At 33.2% G+C, this 22,645-nt stretch overlaps 1 protein-coding gene across 1 annotated transcript in view; it reads right to left on the bottom strand.

Moving 5' to 3' along the window:
• Nucleotides 1–18,298, bottom strand: part of LOC111052838 — a 57,553-nt gene extending 39,255 nt beyond the window's left edge. The window contains exons 1-9 of the mRNA XM_039431322.1: nucleotides 18,244–18,298; nucleotides 17,797–17,881; nucleotides 14,469–14,644; nucleotides 12,722–12,837; nucleotides 11,157–11,310; nucleotides 3,695–3,722; nucleotides 2,877–3,061; nucleotides 1,628–1,808; nucleotides 187–338 (exon numbers count right to left, since the gene is read on the bottom strand). Of these exons, the coding sequence (XP_039287256.1) occupies nucleotides 187–338; nucleotides 1,628–1,808; nucleotides 2,877–3,061; nucleotides 3,695–3,722; nucleotides 11,157–11,310; nucleotides 12,722–12,837; nucleotides 14,469–14,644; nucleotides 17,797–17,881; nucleotides 18,244–18,271 (1,105 nt within the window). The 5' untranslated portion in view covers nucleotides 18,272–18,298. The remainder of the gene's footprint in view (nucleotides 1–186; nucleotides 339–1,627; nucleotides 1,809–2,876; nucleotides 3,062–3,694; nucleotides 3,723–11,156; nucleotides 11,311–12,721; nucleotides 12,838–14,468; nucleotides 14,645–17,796; nucleotides 17,882–18,243) is intronic.
• Between the last annotated feature and the right edge of the window lie 4,347 nt (nucleotides 18,299–22,645).

The raw sequence follows: 22,645 nt of genomic DNA, 5'->3' as shown, positions 1-22,645 counted from the left end.
GGCCTAAAGACAAATGGATAGAACTATCTAACTTGAATTCGATCCGAATTAAAGTCGACATAGTAATATCAGGGATGTAGTTTCTGGTGAAGGCCTAAATATAAATAGACAGAGCTATCTAATTCAATATCCTTGGTTTATGTAGGCTTAATACCAGTTTTACTGGTATCCAGTATGGAGTCATACCAGTTTTCTTCTTGTTGGGCAATTCAGGGAAGCTTTCAACAGAAACTTCATCGTCCTCAAATTCTTCGTCAGGCGAACGAAGGTCTTTTCCCAGCATCTCCATGTACAGAGCGGCTGCTTCTTTGGTTTTTCTTGATGGCCGATTAGTAACTCTGCGAAATAACATCCATTCATTAATGATTGTCTAATTATAATTGTACTTATGATCAACTGATTATAGTTATGATTGTAGATTGGGGTGTGTAATTAAAAAATGTGAGAGCGACAGATAACCTAGCTACATTTGGGCTGTAGTATAAATTAGAATTGGAACCTTTTTGTGCTCAGGCCTGTGGTGCACTTCTAAAATTTGTGTGATTCTAAATTATTGAATGAATATGATAAATAGCACTCTGTTTTCAGAGAAGTGCAAGAACTATTGTTTGTTTGTTTTCTGAAACAAGTCGAATTTCAATAGTATTCAAGGTGAAATATTGGAAAAGTTGAGATATTCACCATCAATACGTTCAATTTTACAATATTAGAAGAATAGATTTGATGAATATAATAATCACAATATTATGCATTCAGAATTATTGGATAAGCAGTGTTTGTCTTTTGAAACAGCAACTCAATTTGCAATAGTATTCTTTTTATTCAAGGTGGAATTTTGAAAAAGTTGAGATATTTGTCAATACGTTCGATTTCACAATATAAGGCTGGCCACCAACGGTAGAACTTGCGCAATAAACATGTTCATCATGCATGTTTTGTCATCAGCGAGAGTCTTCTAACATGAAATGAACAACAAATAACAATAAACCACTGGAAAATTACAAATTACAATGATGAAAAACAATTCATCCTCAAATAGGCCAGCGAAGAAAAAATGAACAAAAATCGGAGATACAAAAACCTAACCTTAACAAATTTTGTTTGAAGCCTTTCGGTGTGATGATACAGCAATGTATGACGACACGTGTATGTTCTACCGTTAGTGGCCAGACTTAGAGAGTAGATTGGATAATAGCATGATAAAGGTCTCAATTTCAAGATCAAAACATGGATAAATATATTTAATTCCACTCATAACGATGTAACATAACAAAAAAGAAAACAATTTAAAATTATTACAATAAGTGTCGGTTTAAAAAAATGAATGAGGAGAAAGATGGAACTAACCAAAGACCTTAAAGATGCATAGACTCACATGCAGCGTTAGTGTCGTACTTGGAATTGAAATTCGCCATTGAAGGGGCAACCCATAAGATTATTACATACCAATGCCACCAATGCCTTTGTGATCTATAGTATCACAAATAAATACTATATAATATATCGTGCTAAAATACCCCAATGGCGGCCTTCAATTTCAAGTAAGAGCTTCATTGTGAAAAAGTTTCTTCATTGGGAAGGCATAGGCATTGTGGGTCTATATCTCTTTAAGGTCTTTGGAACTAACCCGCTGGTCGAGGCAGTAGCATGCTGTGGCCTGGATCGACTCAGTCTCTCTCTGACAGTCGCAGTCGGACTTTTCGCTTTCGCCTGTTGGCGACCCTGTGGCACTGTCTTCTTCTTCACTAGAGGCTGCTCGTCTTCCGATGAGAAATCGCTCAACGGACTCGCTATTTGCTTCGAATTGCCTGCAATAAATGGATAATATACTGTATATGTCCTTACACAAAACCGATGGAATGATAATTAAATGTACAATTCCAAGATCAAATAATGAATATATTATGTTCCAGTCATGACGATGCAATTTGAAGTGAAAAAGTTTTTTGAATTACCTAGAATGCTACATAATTCACATAAAAGATTAATTATAATTTCTCTGGTCGAGGGTACAATCACGTCGATTGAATTAATCAAGTCAATTGAACTCAGTGGCAGAGTTTTAATGTTGAATACCTTTTCAGTTGAACGTATTTTACATTCGTACTTTATATAATCAATTTTGGGTTTTGTATAGAATATTATATTTTTCATTTGTATTTTAAATTTTGTCAAATTACCTATCTAATGAGAGTATTCCCAGTGACTGATGTGATAAATATTTCATTGACATTCTCAATGATTGACCAATCATTAATATTCTCAATTCTGACCTAAAAGCTCTAGCAAATCTTCAAATGTAAAATATTGTGTGACAGAGAGGAACTTTGTCAAATTTAAATTATTTTCAGAAAGTGTGCATTCACCTAAAAATTGCTCCTCTAATATGGAACAAGTCTGTGTTTAGAGGAGGAGTCAATACAAACAATACATGACTTGAAACTGAAGTGAAAACCCCAGCCTTGATAAGATAGTTTAATCATATAAAACAACGTCTATATTTATTTATCTAAAAACCACTTAATATTAGAATTATATTGGAATAGGAAAAACAGGCGAACTCTCTAATATTCCTCTCCCAAATTTACATTAATATCAGTTGGAAATAAGGTTAAGTCACTTTTTACTTACAAACCTCTACAAAAAGACTGTTTAGTATATTTTTGTACGATATAATGAATTAATTATTGTTTCTTAGATAAAACTACAATCCATTACAAGCATTACAAGGATGAAATAAGGGTAAGTCACCTTTTACTTATTTATCACTATAAAAAGACTGATTAGTGAATTTTTGTATAATATTAAGAATCAATTGTTCCTTAAATGAACAATTCCATTACAAGTATGAAAAAACGAGAGATCTCAATTCTTACCTCTGACGGTTCGCCGTAATGGTGACCTAGATTGTTTCTCGTTCTTCTCGCTGGGAGTTGGATCCTTCTTACTGGGCAAAGCAGTTTTGGATTTTCGGACTGGATTCTTGAGTCCCAAGTCACTGCCTGGGGGCAACTGGCCCCCACTGCGGAGGCCCACTCTCATATGCTTCTGTTTCAGTGTCCTGCAAAATAAAGAAATTGATTAAAATGATTGTAATAACACGACACGAAGGAAAGAAACAGACCAAATACCAAATAAAAATAAATATTCTAAATAATAGTTATGTAATGAATTATTATAAAACGAAAATCCATAGTTGAATTCTGTCAAACAATTTGAAGACTTCTGCTACTTAAAATATTGACCACAGGGTGAACAGCTATAAGGAAATTCGATTTATCAGCATTTGAAAAAATGCAATTTCTTAACTTCCATCTAAAGTTATGTAACTATGCTCAGTTCTCAATAACAAATGAGTGATACTCAAATGTGAAGTGATGTGAAAATTTACTAAATAGAATAAAATACAATTAATTTGATAAGTATGCCTATTATTTATTCAATACCAATGTGATGCAAACTTGAAATAATACATTTGCTTGTTGCTTAAGAAGAATCGAATTTGTCACAACCATAAATTTATTTGAACCTCGTTATTTTCAATATTGACTTTATAACTTGACATAATATAGTTTTCAATAGGTAGGTACTACACAAAAATTTGTATTGCTTGGATCGAGAATTCTTCAGATTCTATAAAGGATCTACTGAAACCTATAAATGCTCAACTTGAGATTTCATCAATTGTTCTTGCGTTTTAGTTTTGAGTTGAGAACACTGATCTAGAGCAAGAACAGTAAACAAATTAAGAGGATGAAAAAACAACTGTTGTTTTTCTACTAATACCATAGAGAAACGATCGCATAAGTAGATATCCCATGGTATAGGGCGTTTATGTCGCAACTTTTACTGTTATCCAAAGCCGATAGTTCACGAAGTTCTTTCCTATGCAGCTGTGTGACGCTGGTAGTCTCTCGAATTGTGCTGTTCATACACCATCACTCCAACAAAACAGTAAAAATTGACAATAATCGACAGTAATCGGCTTGAGATAACAGAAAAAGTTGCGACATAAATTCCCCATACCATGGGATATCTACTTACGCTATTGTTTCTCTATGCTAATACTAACCTATTGAATAAACATGTTCCATTTTTTTATTTATCAAAGTTAAATTCTTTAACATATCTGATAACAGTTCGTTCGTGCGTGTCAGGTGATAGGTAATTAAATGCCTGAATAAAAATAGAAATCCACTGTTTTAGCAGCTTCGTTATTGAGTACAAAGAGGTCTTGTCGAGTGCATGCTGGTGCAAGACAGCATTTTAGGAGGTGGACATCTGACTAGATATCGCCACAGTCGCAGTACGGGTCCTCAATCTGCCTCCAAGTTGCGCGATTTTCTTTCATGCAGGCACACTCTGCTCTAAGGCGGTTCAGAGTTTTCCATCTGCCATATGACAGCTCTAATAGAAGTGTTAAATTGATTATTATAGTTGTATTGTGAGTAAAATGTGACAAATTGACTCAATTATTTTAAAAATGAAAATATTGTTAAACTGACGATGTCTATTGTAAACTTGTTTTATTTTATGGCAAATAAAGATCTTGTATTCTTGATGTTCTGATATTTCTCCATGATGAATAAACACTACGTAATGTTGTCAACCACGTTTTCCTCAATTTCATTAATAATGGGGTTGGCAGGCCTGCAGTTTGCCTGGTTAGTTCTACTGCAAATAGCTCCTTAAAAATTTGAGTTTTATTCTTATCACCTGCTTTATACGAAATTGTGGAAAGCTATACTTCATATGAAGAAACTATATCCATGTTGGAAGATATGTTCGTTAAACCAAAGAACGAAATTTATGCACGATACTGCCTTGCTAAAACAAAACAACAAATAGGTGAGTCCATTGATCACTACTATTCTGAACTAAAAAGATTAAGCTTATCATGTAACTTTACTAGAGTGTCAGCCGAAGAAAACAAAAACGAGCATATTAGAGATGCTCTTGTTTCAGGGTTATGTTCTATTGAAATTAAAGAGAAACTTTTTCAACAAGGAGATTTGAGTCTACAAGAAACCGTTTCCCAAGCACGTGTTCTTGAATCCGCAAAAACATATGCCGACTCCTTTAAAAGTACTTGTTATACAAACTCTGTTGAAGAAAATAAAAACATAAGCTTGAGTGAATCTTTCTCAGATGTTAATGCTGTAACCCAAAATCGACAGGCAATTGTAGAGAAATCCGTTCAATGCCAACGTTGCGGATATAAAAAACACTCAAATTCTCAAGAATGTCCTGCAATAGGAAAGACTTGTCATAAATGTTCCCGAATTGGACACTTTTCCCATGTGTGTAAAAGTAAAACGCTCAAAGAAAAACTAACTACGTCAACTATTACTGCAGCTGGTATAGCCAGTAATCTTTCTAAAGCTACAATTATTGTTTCGGTGAATGGAATAAATACACCAGCTCTTATTGATACCGGAAGTGTTGCCAGTTTTATTGATGAAAAATTTGCAAAAACAAATAAATTTAAAACTGCATCAGATTCTTGTTTTATAAGATTTGCATCTGTTCAACATAGGCTAACACCGCTACAAAAGCATGTGTTTATAGCAATATTGTGTACAAAGGAAATGAATACAACAATATTAAACTCTTGGTATTAAAAGAATGCTGTTGCAATGTGATACTTGGTCACGATTTTTTGATGAATCACTCTACAATAAGTTTAGCATTCAATGGTAATAAACAGCCTCTTGTAATAGATAATAATTCTACAACCACACCACCCTTGAAAGATTGCCTCTTGGTGGAGGCCATGATAAAACCATGTTCCCTTTTCAATGACTTGACTCCCGATTGCCACCCAATAACTACCCGATCCACAAGACACCCACAAGATGACTATGAATTCATGAAGAATGAGGTCAATCGCCTCCTTACAGAAGGAATAATTGAGGAAAGCCAGTCCAGTTGGCGTGCCCAGCCTTTCATTGTAACCAATGGACAGAAGAAACGAATGGTCATAGACTATTCACAGAATATTAATAAATTCACAAATTCAGACGCATACCCTCTCCCATTGATCGAAGACCTTGTAAACACAATTGCCAAGTACAACAATTTTAGTACTGTAGATTTCAAGTCAGCTTACCATCAAATACCGATTCTTGAGAATGAACGACATTACACTGCCTTTGAAGTAGGCCGAAAACTTTATCAGTTCAAACGAATACCATTCGGAGTAACCAATGGAGTAGCTGCCTTCCAACGTACAATAAACGGACTTATAGAAAGAGAGAATTTGAACGACTGCTTTGCCTATTTGGATGATGTTGTCATTTGCGGTTCAGATCAAGAAGAACATGACAGAAATCTTAAGAAATTTCAACAAGTAATTGAATTGTATGGCTTGACTATAAATGAAGAAAAATGTAAATTTTCAAAAAAATCATTGAAGTTCCTTGGGTATGAGATAAAACATGGAGAAATTAAACCTGACCCAGAACGCCTTGCACCACTCATGAACTTTCCACCCCCAAGAAATGCTAAAGAAATGAAACGACTCATGGGATTACTGGCTCATTACTCCCGATGGATTGAAAACTTTTCTCAAAAGATTCACCACCTTGTCCACATACAGAAATTCCCTCTATCTCAAGATCTGATGGAAACTTTGGAATTGTTGAAAAATGAAATTGCTTCCGCGGTACTGCTCTTTGTTGATGAAAATGTACCATTCATAATTGAGACAGATGCATCAGATTTTGCAATTGGTGCAACATTAACACAAAATTCTCGACCAGTAGCCTTTTTCTCACGAACTTTGTCCCAAAGTGAAACCAGGCATTCAGCTGTTGAGAAAGAAGCCTATGCCATTGTGGAGTCTATAAGAAAATGGAGACACTATTTACTACGAAAACAATTCACTTTGATCACTGACCAAAAATCAGTCACATTCATGTTTGGCACTCAACACAATAGAAAAATAAAAAATGAAAAGATACAAAGGTGGCGCCTAGAATTATCTGAATACAAATTCAACATAGTCTACAGACCTGGAAAAGAAAATGCACCAGCTGATGCACTCTCTCGTATATGTATTACAGCTGGTTGTTCAACATTGAACTCAGCTTTGGCAAAATACCATGATGAACTTTGTCACCCTGGTGTAACTCGTTTCTACCACTGGCTCAGAATGAAAAATCTCCCCTATACTGTAGATGATGTAAGGAAAATTTGCTCCAATTGTGCAATTTGCTCTGAAATAAAACCACAGTATATGAAGACAAAAGGAAATCTCATAAAGGCAACAAAACCTTTTGAACGAGTTAATATGGACTTCAAAGGACCCGTACAATCAAAAACAAGAAATAAATACCTACTGGTGATGGTTGATGAGTACTCAAGATTCCCTTTTGTATTTCCTTGTCCAGACATGACTGCGAGAACAGTCATAAATTGCCTGGTCTCATTAATATCAATGTTTGGCCTTCCAAGCTATATTCACACAGACAGAGGAACATCCTTCATGTCAACTGAGTTGAAGAGCTTTCTTGGCTCAAAAGGGATAGCAACTAGTAGATCAACGCCTTACAATCCGAGAGGGAATGGTCAAGTAGAGCGATATAATGGAATTATATGGAAAGCAATAACACTAGCTCTAAGATCACGAGGACTTGATTCAAATCTATGGGAGGAAGTGTTGCCTGATGCACTTCACTCTATTCGATCTCTTTTGTGTACTACAACAAATTGCACCCCTCATGAACGAATGTTCCTACACATGAGATCCTCAACAAATGGACAGTCACTACCATCTTGGCTAATGAGCCCAGGACCAGTTTGGCTGAAGAAAATGAACCGAAATTCAAAGCAAGATTCATCAGTAGAAGAAGTTGAATTGATTGAGGCAAACCCAGAGTATGCTCATATTCGTCGCCCTGATGGACAAGAGTCCACTGTGTCGCTCCGTCATCTTGCCCCTAAGATAACACGAAAATCTAGCCGGGTAGAATGATATGATAAACCATATGTTTTCGTTGTCATTGATTCATTCATAAATATCAAATGTTGTTGATCCGTTACTAGTAGAAAGTCATGTTCAATTTTATTTGATTAAAGCTCTACAAATGAAGAGTTTACTTATTTCAATTACTAACATCAATTTCTGTCTAGTTAGTCAAGAGTCAAGTACCTTAAATAGAAATAAAAAACTCAGTACCTTCTTTTCTAATTATTTTATCACAACATGTTTCACCATTCATGCCATTCATATCAAGTAAATTACCTTCATAAATGTTGTATAGGCGAGTAACTTGCAAATTTAATTTTGTGTGAGCTGTATATCTTCTCTAGTTTAATACTCTGACAATACCTAATAGGTCAATTGAATTCAAATTCAAATTCAACTTTATTAAGCCAAAACATTTTACAACTGGCCATGTCAACAGGTATTGAAAAATACATGAAATAAATAAATAAATAAATAGAATAAAAGAAGCTTACAAAAATATTGCACGTCACATAAATTATTTCAAAATCCATTAAATCCAACAAAAGTTAGCAATTGCTATAGTAAGGTCCACGTTATAATGACAGTATTTGATCAACTTTGGTTTTGCTATCCTTGTCTATCATTCGACAAAGCCGGTGGTACTATCCTTTTCCAGGTCCACAACGATGTCAAGTATGTTTTTGACAGTGTAGAAATATAATTAATTAATGCAGAAAATCGGCATCGCTATTCTTTTATCTTTATCCACTGCCATTATAACGTGGACTGTACAATAGTTCTAAGTAATTTTCAATCAAATGCAAGGATTCAAGTCAGTTGTATAATCTTATTTGTATAGCTGGAACCAATAACTAGCTGCTAGTCACTAGATTCTAGTTTTTATTTCTAAATTTGAAAATCTACTTTGTGAAAATACTTGAGGACAAAAAATTTTATGAATTGAAGAACTACAAGACTTGACCTATTTCGTACTATGTGTTATCTAAATTTGGGAGAGGAATAGCACATGATTCCTTATTTTTCCTCTCCCTATCATTTTGATAATGTACTTATTGTATAAATTAATAAAGAATTATTCAATCAGCCCAATGTACGTTGCAATGTATTTATTGTTGAATCCACATATTTCTATTTGTGTGTCAACTTCAAGACTAAATGTGCTGGGGCTTTAACATATCCCAACCTTCCTACCGGCCAGGTAGGTCTAGTGGTTTAGAGCGTCACAACGTTCATGTCAGCTAGCACCGCCTAGTTCGTGGGTTCGAATCATCTCTTAATCACCCACGCAATTAGCATTACCCAATCAGAGGCAGCTTTTGAGGACAATATTTCTTTCATTTGTATACTTTGTATTGTAAAGGTGACATATTTGGGGAACTTCGTTGTCTCCATTAGAAACAACGATAGATAAATATATAAATAAATAAAAGTCCGCAATAAAAAGTAGATTCCCAGGAATCAAGCTTGTTTTGAAGAGTGAATCATTCCTGATATAAAATCATATACATAAATTATAATGTACTTTTGTTATACATCATAACATGTCTTATCAAACTTTAGCAGTGACTGTGATCTAGTGATAAATTCTAGTCTGGTTATGTAATGTTATTCAAACAGTATTAACAGGCTTTATGATGACTCGTCGAACTGTTATATACAAGCGAGAAAAATATCTTCCGACCTTAAGAAGACTGCAATTTCTGCACATAAATGAATAGTAGCCTATCTCATTAAATTATGGTACAATTATGAATACTAGTCTAGCAATCAAGTTAACCAACAATCTTGTAAGCAATACATCAAGTTAATGAACAGTTCAATTTCAACTCAAGTTAATAGTTATTCTAAACAGTTTGTTCGTGACAAACTGAGAGTTCTCTATTTGATATGGAGATATCGAATAAAAATTCATTATTCTATTAAACAAGTGTTCGTGACAATCCATAACTTTTTTATTCGATATAGATATTTCGTCTTCCACCTTCACTCGATCATTACGCAAGAGATCTAAAATAGACCTAAATAAATTAAAACACAATACAATTGAAAAATACGATTAAATCAAATAACTTTAAATGCTTTGAGCTATTCTCTTTATTAAATGAATCAGATACAACGATCACATACATAAAATACTATAATTGTCTTTCTGTATATCGCTACTTATAATAAAAATAGAAATCAAAATACAAATCTCAGTACCCTTTTTTGAATTATTTCATCACAACATGTTTTAACATTCATGCCATTGGGCTACTTATTGAAAATGGCATCAATGTTGAAACATGAAGTGATAAAATAATTCAAAAAAAGGTACTGAGTTTTTAATTTTAATTTCTATTAATAAAATACTATATACGATAATGCAATAGGCTACTACTTTTCATGTTAACATAAAAATTAGACATCATAATAGAAAAGCGAAAATACATTTGAATTTCATGATTTGAATAAGAAAGCCACAAGTAAGCTACATGGATGATATTTCAAATACAAGATAGTAATTTCAAATATAAAATTATACAAACAAGAAAACATACTATACAATGTTGTTAACAGATAGAGAAACAAGAAAAAAGTGAAAAATACATTCTCGCTTTTCCATTATTAAGTCTAATTTATAATTTGAAAACCACGTGAAAGCCTATTACACTCTCGTATATTGTATTTTATACAATGGGAAGGCAAGCTGGAATAATTGTATTGGCATTTTGTACTGGAAAACAATAATTAATATCACTAAAGACTGCTTCACTGCTATATCTGTTATTTTTACTGGCCTTGACTTGGTACAAATACAAATTATGTATTTATATTACAAATAAGTTCTCTCAACTTCAGAAGAAAACTAGAAATCCAGTAACAATGAGATAAAGCAGCGGTGCAGTCTTTAGTAATATTAATGATTGTTTTCCAGTACAAATTGCTACAACAATTATTTCAGATTGTCTTCCAATTGAACAAAGCTAACAGACTGCATGACTTTGGCAGAACTCTATGGTTATTGTATTTTATGTATGTAATCGATTTCTTTTATCCAATTAAAAAAGAAAACAGCTCATCCTTAAAAAAATGTTGAAATGGAATCAATGAAATAGAATGAAAACTATTATATAGAATGAGATTTCAATTAAATGCATGGTAGGTTAGTATTTAGTTGTCGATCATATTTCAGTTAGCCTACCTGTTTTAGTAGTTAGTTTGGTCAAACATGTTTTCTTCTGCTTAGCAAGCCTTTGCTCCTGATATTTCTTGCGCAGAGCTTTGGCGGCTCGGTCCTGGGCAGAGGCTGGCTTGGCCTTATTCCTGCCATGATCAACGTCTGAGGTAGATGGACCCTGAAAAAGTATTTTTCCAAAATTAATTCAATACCAACTTATTAAAGAAACGACATTGACAACACGCCCGAAACAAATAATAAATGGGAAATCCTGAATAGAACTGCTATCCTATATAATACCAATATAGAAATAAAAATATTAATCCGAGTACCCTTTTAAATTATTTTGTCACTACATGTTTCGGCTACTAATGTCATTAAGTCTTGTAGCCGAAACATGCATGTAACAAAATAATTTAAAAGGGTACTCGGATTAATATTTTTATTTATATTAAAAGTGGCCCTAAATAAAAAAGACAATAAAACCAATATAATACAGTTCTATTTGACAGTCATTTGATTGATGTGTGACTTGTTGAGGTAGATAGAGTCCGAAAAAGTATTTCCAATACTAATTCAATGAAAGCTTATTGAAAGATCAATATTGAAAACACAATCGAAACAAATCCTGAATGAGAAACTTCCACACAAATACTATTTTCTATTTGATTGAGCTGGTGACTGTCACACAATTTGAGGCATTTGTATCACTGAATAAAATAAAATAATCTTCTTCCACTCAAAAACCGCTCACTCTCTCCTACTCAACTATATCCTCCTCCACTTTCCCTCACAACTATACTATTGGGCTGCCTAACTTCAACTAGCACTTCTATTAAATATCAAATATTCTTCAATTAACTATCTTCAACCACCTAACATCTTTTAACCTTCCCTTACAACTATACTTCTTGGTCTAACTATCCTAAAATAACTGAAACTGTCAGATATTTTTCAATTAAGCCTAACTATTTTCAACTTTCCCTCACAACTACACTATCTTCAGTGTTCCCTCACATCATAGATTATTATCCTTACAAGTACTTGTACAAAGTTTTCTGTGAAGTGAGAAGTTTTTAGCTCAAAAATTTCTAGTTTCATTCAAAATTTAGACTTTTTGAATAATTATTTAGTTACTGTTTTAGATTTTTTAATTTCAGACTCTAATAGTATCTATTTTATTCATAATTTGCTCTTTTATCTGAGTATTGAAGAGTGTAAATTGTATTTTGAAAAGTGAAAGTGATATAACCAACATTTTGATTTGGACAGTATAGTATAAATTGGAAATGGGACAGTTTTGGGCATGAGCCTGTTGTGCCTTTCCTTATGTTAAGTATTTGTACACAATTTAAATAAATAAATAAGTAAATACACTAAAAATGGGAACCAAATCCTTGAAACGCCTCTAGAACCGTTGTATAAGTGCAAGTCTCCATTCAACTTATTGTTCTGAGTTTATTCAGCTTATTGCTTCATTCAACAACAGCTTTTGAAGTTTTATCAACGTTTATTGGTTCGATTCTTCTTATATTCTAGAAAAGAGCCTACTTCATATTTTAAAGGAAACAAGCAAGATAAAAATTTACCTGATCCGAATTTTTCTTCTGTTTTGCATTGCTGGACGTTCCAGCCTCATCATCGAGTGATTCGGGCACAGAGGCTGTGTTGAAGAAGTTCAATCTTTCAGGAAGAATCCTGGTTCCTGTCAAGTGACAATACAAAATTAATTAAAACACGAAATATTTTATGAAAAGCTGAAATTATTTATTGGAATACTTAGTATTCACATACAAAAATTAATGATAAATAATCACTTGAAACAAAATTTAATTGAAGCATTTATTTAATCCAAGGAAGGCGAAGCTAGGGCGCAGCCAGCCCTCTCTGGCACTTAATTCTCTAAAAATTAATACCAGTACCTACTTTCAAGCTCACCGTATTGCGCCCCATCCTCGTTCTTACACTGCATTATAATTTGAAATAATAACAAAGGTATGAATCTTAAGATTGAGTTGCAAAGGGCCATTACATTAAGGTCCATATTATGATCAATAGCAGTTTAATCTCATTTCCAGTTTAAACAATCAATTTATCAAATTGTGATACTTATAATGCAATGCGAAAAATAACTTGATATAATCCTGAAGTATGTTAATCTTCGTTTGAAGTGCTGTTGAGTGTTGAGCAAACGGGTACGGACCAACACATCCAAACAAAATAAGAAGACAACTGAAATGTGAATGCGACTTTTTCGCTATTTCAATTCACATCATCATAACAATAATTTATAAAATGACAACTTGAAGCAGCTAGAGAACAGAAAAATCGCTACGGAGGTTCTCTTTCGTGGTATTCTTAGTAATGTGCCAGATTTATGTAACTTGAAAGTCTGTGATGAATTTATACTTTGTCTGAGTACAGCTTCATCATACTTATCAATTACTTGAATTTTCAATTAAATGTATTTTCACATTCACAAGAGTACTTGAATGTTTTGTAGATCCCAAAGCACAGGACACCATTTTGATAATAAACTCCCTAAGTTTATTTACTCACTAAGAGCTTGATAAGTACAAGACCAGTGCCTTAAAGCGTAGGTATGGTGATTCATTAGTTAAAATTGTTCAGATATAAGTGAGCTCGCTTAGAATTTATATTCTCGGTTTTTTCCTTAACTTACATTAATTTGACACCAGTGGGCCAGCCTACCGAAACCCCATCCATAAAATGCTGCCGTCAGATGAGTTTGAGTGGACTATGTCGTTGTTTTGGAGTACTTCGTTACTATGGAAGCTCTGCCCCCCTCAACGTCATGTCGTGAGTTTGGGGAAAAAGTATGAATAACAAGTGGCCAAGTAAAGTTTGTATGGTGAATGATAGAAATTATCCCATTTGATTCTCTGGGGAAGCCGCTTGGTTGCACCAGCACTGTGAAGCCGAGCTGTCATGGATCACAACGATTCCGGAATTAACTTTAACTGACGTACCAACTTTCCGACACCATTCACACCCAATATCATCACTCATAACGTTTCCTGCGTGAATTTGGATAGGTCTTCGTTGGATTTATGCTGAACTATTGCAGTTTGCTAGCAAAAACTAAAAACGCTACGCAAGCAGCACTTGCACGGCGGGAGACACAAGTAAGTCGGCCATGTTTCGAGGTTTGTAACCCGACAACAATTGACAACCTGGCCGTACCGATCACAGGGCGTTTTGTGGGAATGCTAAGCTGTTCAGCTCTGTGAAAATCGCTTGTCTGTGTCTCATAGGTGTACGGAGGTTGTAAAAATGACCCTAGTGTATAGCAAATTAACGACAGTTTGAACTTGCCTCTGAAGCAGAGAAACGTGAGGAAGTCTTCCGTATGAGGCCTCTTGGCCGGAAGCAGCTCAGCTGGTGGTGCTGATCCATTGACCTTGACTTTGTCCTTGACAGGAGTCAAGGTCGGACTCGTTACTGACGAAGAAGAGCCCTGAGCGAATTTGCGCTGAGCATGCACTTTTGTCCTGCACAAAACAAATTACAACATATTGGAAAATAACACAGATGCAATAGAACAGACAGACAGACAAAAGATATTTATTTTAAAAAAATGCACTTTACAAAGTAAAGATAATAATCTTATGTACTCATTTTCAATATAAAACAACAACAAAGAATAAAACAACCTCATGAATACACTAAGCCAAATAAATCTTTAGAAAATGGTCTGCATGGGCAAAAAATGCCTGTGCGCAAACCAGAGTTGCATATTACAAGTTTGATAGAGAGAAAGGTAACACTAATTTTGATGCATTCAGAATCTTATTTAATATAACTATTACATACAGAGGATTATTGGATAGCTAAAAAAAATAATAAAAAAAGGTTAATTAGTGTAATGGTGCATACAGATTTCAAGAACAGTAGACAGGTTGACACCACCAGCGAATTTATCGATCAAGGTAGGTATTATGATTTGTTGTGATGATGTTTTCTGCATTGTCCACTCCCAGCTGTATTAAAAATTTCTTTAATTTCAATTTAAATAAGGGTTTCGAGACGTCCTGAAATACTATGTGATGTGGGAAGTGACAACGTTTTTATTATAACTCTACGACCCCGTTGTACGGACATCTGTTGAACTTTTATCATGATTGAATGCCGCGAGAAACAATCAAAGAAGCCTCCCTGATTGGTTTTCGATCTCGTGGCACTTAATCACAGTTAAAATGTAAGAGACTTTTGTGCAGCCGGGCCTAACAGTGGATCAGAGAAGCTTTATCTAGAAAAAGCCTTTTCATATTGGTTATCTAGATTAAAATTTAACAGGCTTTTATGCAACTTGAACCAAGTATTTTGGTTGAGTTATAGTTCTGGATATCTAAAAGCACTTCACTCACATGGGCTACTTTTTAACAAGTTCATAAAAACAATATAAAAATCTTGAAGTACCCTTTATTTTTAAAAACTTTAAAATAATTCAACTATTTTATCAAGGGTACTTTAAGATTTTTATATTGTTTTTATAATTTTTTATTAATTCTGGATATCTGTTTGCATTCAATATTTTCTTAAGCATACATTAACCTATTCAAGTTATGAGTTTTATCAAGTGTAGGAAAGATTGATAACTCCAGGAAGAAGACCCCGTGAGAGACCCAGCCAGAGACGGTGGCAACAGGTTAAGACTAATATGGAGCGGCTTGGAGCGACAGAAAAAGTTGCTGAGGAGCGAACTACGTGGGGACAGTTTGTTGGTGCGGCCAAATATCAACTTAGACATAGATGGAGCTGGGAGTAAGTAAGGAAAGATTGAAGTGTTCAAACAATAAATTATTATTTATGTACTATGTATAGAATTTTGATAATTTATATTTTTGCTTTAATGTGGGCAAATTGCAGCTACTCCTTAAACCTTTTTGTATTATAAAAGAGAGCAGTTAGAACTATTTGCAATGAACCACCTCTCTATCATTGCAAGCCTTTATTCATAAGACTGGGAATTATGAGTTTGCCATGTATTTTTATATACAAATGCTTGTTGTTTGTGAAGTCTTAACTTAAATTTATTTTCTAGTCATAATAATGTCCACTCTCATTACACACGGAATCGATTAAACATCCGAAATAAATTTCACTATTATAGATCTAGTCTTACCAGCTTTAAGGCCTGGGCAATCAGATTTTATAACCACCTACCATTAGATATAAGAGAACTACCAGAGAAGGAATACAAACAAAAAATTAAAAAGTTCCTATTGAAGAAATGTTTTTATAGTTTAGAACAGTATTTTAGCATTATGTTGGACAGCATAGAATGATGTGATTATTTTTTATGTTGAGTGTTAAGTTGTGTGATTTTTATGTATATTGACCGTGCCTGTACAATATTTTATTATAATGTGCCTTGGGCAACAAATGAAATTTGAATTATATTCAGAGTGAATCATGTTTTTGTATATTTTCTTAAGAATTAGATTTGAAAGTGAAAAGGCCTATTTACACCTTTTCATATAACTTAATGAGAAAATTATTATAGTGAATATGGTGTCATTGAATAGAATTTGACATGTAGTAAAATTGTTCTATGAATGAATAACTCAACAGATTGTATTTTTCTAATGAAACTAAGTTACCGGAATTAATTGAAGTAGAGAAGGCATAATTTCGAGTAGCATTCAATTTTAGTCAATTGCTGTCTAATAGTAAAGGTTGGTATAGGAAACCTGAGTCATCCTACACTGATGAATAACATCTTTAATATGAAATCGTTTCGAATAAATTGAATAAATTGAATTGGTATAAGACTTGATGGAAATATCAGACTCGACAAATAAAGAGATTTCTCAAGAGAGATAACTCACGCTTCAGTGAGTTATTTCAATACACAGTTTCTATGATTCAAGTTTAGTCGAGACAATAAACGAAATTTATCATTAGAATAGATAATTTTTATTATGACATAAATTTATTAGAAACAATATTAATTCGCAGTAATACTCAACTTTGTTCGCAAAACAACACAAATTGACCAGGCATTATAACTATCATTACAAATGTGATTTTGTCATTATAACTGATTTATTTCTGCTGAAATTAATTTGATAACTGTCTGATATTGGCTGACTAATGTAAGACTAGATCTTGTGCTAATAACAATGATGATTAAACATTCTACAAATGAATATTCAAATTAACGATTCCTAACCAACGAAGTATAGTAGATTCAGGAATTACAGAATTCCTTATCATTATCACAATCATCTCCCATTTAACCAATTCTGAAAGTTTGAAGTGGGAATGTTACTATAGTTGGTGACGAATGTCTGCTATCTTTAATGATTATAGTACGTGCTGAGCAGAAATGATTAGCAAATCGGTCGATAAACAAAGCATTAGTTTGTTCTTAAAGAGGAATTCCTATATTTCTATGTCAATAACTTTGATGATTCATGAATGAAATCATAGATTGGAAATTTATTAATGAACTGTTTTGATAATTTTTTACAAGTAGATCAGGCTTATTAATGAACCGTACTGAATTTTTTTTAAAAGAAAATTATGCGAAACAATTATGTAAGCTTTTCCTCATACCTGATAAAACAATCTAGAGAAAAGTCGAAAATTTGCTAAAAATAATCATGAAAGAAAAACTGTTAAAAAATCTTGAACTTACCGCTTTGGACTTTCCGGCAATACATCTGGTTCATCTTTTCTCCTACGTTTATAGTCACTACGATTTACAACCATATTCAGGGAACCTGAAATTGAACAAAAATAAAATTTAATGTAATCAACATAAATTCATTCTTGAATAACTGTTAGAAGTATACATAAGTTACTCAAATAACGTACAAATAAAGCAGTCCTCACAGTATAATAGTATAAATAACGCACTCAAATAACGTACAAATAGATCAATCCTCACTACTACAGAGTGACTTTTTAGTCCTGTTACCGAGTTTTCATGAAGGCCTAATCTATAAAACGGAAATTCAATTGTAAAGAATGTATAAGAAGTTGTTATATACAGAAAAATACACTATTTTATCACTCATTTCTTAGTTACTGAAGATTATTGAAGAATATGCTCAAAATTTCCACCCCATTAGGTTATACATACTTTGACTCTTTTCACCATAAATATTCATGTTCTAAGGTAAAATACGTTCCGGACATAAGACGACCGGAATCCACTAAGAATGTTACACTTCCACAGCTCAATGATGACTAACTCCAACTCGCACTGCTACTGCTGTGTGTATAGTGCATAGTGATTGAGTAGGGCTACCAACTTTGTGCAACAAAACAAAATGTTCCTTCATTAGATGCAAATTACCACAAACTTACAAGAGGGTAACAAGACTAAAAAAATCACTCTGTATATTAATCTATGCTAAATAGTAATAAAGCACTCAATTTAGTCCAGGCAACGAATGCTCAAATAAAGGTATAAGTTAAAGGGAAAAGTTTGGAACACAATTTTCAACTCAACAGCTCTTTTAAGGATAGAAAGAGGATTAACATATCAAAAGTCCTCGCCCCTACCCTCTGTGCTAAAGGGGTGGGGGTGGTTTGAAAGTACAATTTTTTCATTTTTCGCATATATCTCGGAAACTATGCATCTTATGAACATTTGTATCTTCTGTGAAATTGAAGCTTACAAAATTACCAACAAGTTTTGTCCTTCACATTTTTTCCATATTTCTCATAGTTTCGGAGATATCCGTCCATGAAAGTGAGACATTTTTTGAAAAAACCCTTCTGCCTTCAAGTTTTGTCTGATAGAGGTTTTCGATAAATCCTATACTTTTTGAGATATTTATGTTCTAAAGTGATGCATTTTCGGAAAACCAGTTTTTCTTCTATTTTTTCGCTCTTTCAAGTCTTAAAACTTCTCAACAAATGATTGCGATAAGCGAAAAAATGGAAAATGCATCACTTTAGAACATAAATATCTCGAAAAGTATAGGATTTATCGAAAATCTCTATCAGACAAAACTTGTAGGAAATTTATTAAGCTTCATTTTTATGTAGTTGATTATGTCAATATAACACATTGTTTCCAAGATATAAGCATGTAAGTAATACGTGGAAAACGCAACTTTCAAACCACCATCATCCCTTCAGCACATGATGTAAGGGTTGGGATTTTTGATATGCTCACCTCCAAACTAGTCTCAACAAAGCTGCAAATTCGAAAATTGTGTTCCAAACATCCCCTTCAAATTTCATTGTCAACTGATCTATTGTTGCTGAACAGAAAATTTCACTCTCTACACTAAAATTGCTGCAACAGTCGTAGGGAAATGCGTAAAATAGTAAGAATATAGATCAAATTGAAGATAATTTGATTCACTATCAGCTCATAATCAGCACGGAATTTTTTCATCAATCGTTCAAAAATTATAAGGCCGAAAAGATGAAAAACTTGAAGGCAGAAGAAGTGTTTTTTCAAAAAATGTCTCACCTTCTGGAGCGGGTATCTCAGAAACTAAGAGAGATATGGAAAAAATGTGAAGGACAAAACTTGTTGGTAATTTTTTAAGCTTCAATTTTGCAGAAGATACAAATGTTCATAAGATGCATAGTTTTCGAGATATATGCGAAAAATGAAAAAATTGTACTTTCAAACCACCCCCACCCATAAGCACAGGGGGTAGGGGCTAGGACTTTTGATATGTTAATCCTCTTACTATCCTTAAAAGAGCTGTTGAGTTGAAAATTGTGTTCCAAACTTTTCACTCTATAATCTTTAATAATGTTTTATTACATTATAATCTTTCGTTGACTGGACTAATTCATGATATGTATATAATGTAGCCGAGTATTTTCCACAATCCGAGAGACCCCATTGTTTGAAATTTTTAAAAAGAAAATGAGTTTATTGAAGATTAATTTTTTTTCCATTGAAACAAACAATTAGAAATAGAATAGAATAAAATGACTTTTTGATTTGATAAGAAATAAACAAACGATGAATCATAATTATTGAATAAACTGCTTATGACTTATTTATGTGAGAGAAGATACTAAACAGGATAACATGAGAATTGGATTTCTATTCATCAAATAAAGATTCCAAGTTTATAAAAATTATTCCCCATTGAAGATAGAATTATAGAGAACCAGACGTTCAATGACCTATTCATATCATAATAGAAGATAACACATTAAAGATAATATCTTATCAATACAAAAGGAAATTGATTTCAATTACAAACACTACTTGGGAATCAATTCAGATCAGACAAGGACAACAGATAAAACCAAATATGGCCTCATGATATACAATAGACAAGTTTCATTTAATCGAAAAGCTAATGGCTTAATTAGTATAGGTGATGTAGATACCAAATTAGTATAGTTATAATTAGTCAGTTTGATTCAGTACTATCCTTTCTGAAATAATATTATGACATTTCCAACACTTTTCAATTCTCTTATTGACATTCAAGAATTTAAAAACGATTGAAATATTAAAAAAGTGATTAGAACATGCGTAAAGTAAAGGCAGAATATTGTTGAAGGGACCGATCAGTGCCATCATAGCAACTTCTTTATTTCCTAGATAAAGTATACTTTTTTATTGAAATGGCTGCATAATATGCAATAATATATAATTTATTATTTATACTGTCTGCAAAATAGAGCATAGTAGTAAAATATAACTTTTTATATTGTGGCTCAACTAGCATAGTATAAACTTTTCCCCTAGACGATATTCATGTTGTAGATACAGTAGTTGTTACCTACAATTAAATAAACAGGGAAATGAAATTTCAAGTTCAAGAGAAGTCTGAATTGACATTGAAGAAGCCTTAATGAAATTGGAAGAATAATATCACATTGAATAAAGCTGAAAAAATAGAGTTAAAATAAAGTGTTCAATGACTGATGGTGAGGAATTATTTGCAATACGGAAAAATAAACAAAAATAGGAACCATTCCATATAAATATTAGTAAAATTTAGTTTTGATATTTGAGTAAATAGATTTGTGGTTTCAAATGTATACTATTGTGACTAGATATGGTCACATCCAACAGAAACTCGGGAAAGTTATTCAGTTTTCAGTCGTGATTCACGGTTTTGATTTACATTCGTCATTTATAAAATTCTATTATCAACGTAGCAAACGTTCATTGATGTACAGTAATGTAAAGATTACTCATAGTTTAGATTTGAATCATACACCATATACTACAGTGTCTATCAAATTCCTATCTGTAATCTGAATATCCTATTATATTAAGCGAGCAATTTCTGTATATCTGTTTATAATATCGGGGGACCGAGCTTCGCTCTGGAGTGTAAAAATATAGAAAATTTGCAACAAAAGATTGAATTAATAGTTTATTTATTCTCATTTTCTCAGTCGTACAATTATTTTCACAGTTATATGAGGAGGCACAACAGGCTTATGCCAAAAACTGTCCCTTTTCAAATTTATACTACAGTCCAAATCAAAATCTAGGTACTATCTAGCTACTATCACTCATCAAAATAACAATTTATAGTATATATACAGTATATAGTCTATATAATAATAGACTATAAATTCAATCTTTCGTTACAATTTGTATATGTTTTTACATTGCAGAGCAAAGCTCGGTCCCCCAATATTAATTATTGAAATGACCAACAGATGACCACAGTAAAGGTGCAATTCCTAAGCGATGACTCGAGCCGCCGCGGCTATTGATTCAATAGATTCGATTATACATTAGATTTTATGTTGTATGAACGGTATGGCGACAGAGGAACAGAAAGTGTTGACTACTATATTGCATTTGCGTTTCATATCTAATGAATGAAGGTTTTGTGATCCAGCCGCAGCGGCTCTAGCCGCGTGGGTTGGGTTGTCGATAAGGAATTACACCTTTACTGCGGTCATTTGATTGCCATTTTTACACTTATTGTCTGTTATCATCTACAGATTATTTAGATTACAGAAGTTGGTTCACTAGAGAATTTGAAGGACTATAATATTGAATTATGTATTACTAACAAACTAATAAATATTTTGAAGTATTAATTGTGAAATAAATTTTTTTTAATAATTGGTATGGCAACGAAATTGAAACTATTTAGAAACTATTAGTCCCGCCAGCGAAGGTTATAGAGGGGAAAGTTTGGAAGACATTTTTCAACCCCGCAGTTCTGTTTGGGGTGGTGAAACGTATCAAAACACCCACCCCTATCATCTTTGTTGAGTGGCTTGGGGGGGTTCAAAGGTACCATTTTTTGGTTTCTTGCATATCAAAAACGTTTCATCTTAGGGACATGACTATTCTATACAAAATTGAAGTAATACTATAACTCCACAATAATATTGTTGGAGAGTTGAATTTTTCAATTTTTTGCTTACACGCTTATATATATTGGGAAAAATTCGTTCAACCGACATGACCAACTATTCAAAAAATAAGCTTGATAAATTCTTTACAATTTTTGTTCAGAGGAGTTTTGTGATATTTCCAACAGTTTTCGAGATGATCGCTCTTGAATTTGGAAAAATTGTTA

Source organism: Nilaparvata lugens, chromosome 6 (assembly GCF_014356525.2).
Source record: "Nilaparvata lugens isolate BPH chromosome 6, ASM1435652v1, whole genome shotgun sequence".
NCBI lineage: Eukaryota > Metazoa > Arthropoda > Insecta > Hemiptera > Delphacidae > Nilaparvata > Nilaparvata lugens.
The sequence above is the reverse complement of the archived record's forward strand: the minus strand, read 5'-3'. Positions and strand labels throughout refer to the sequence as shown.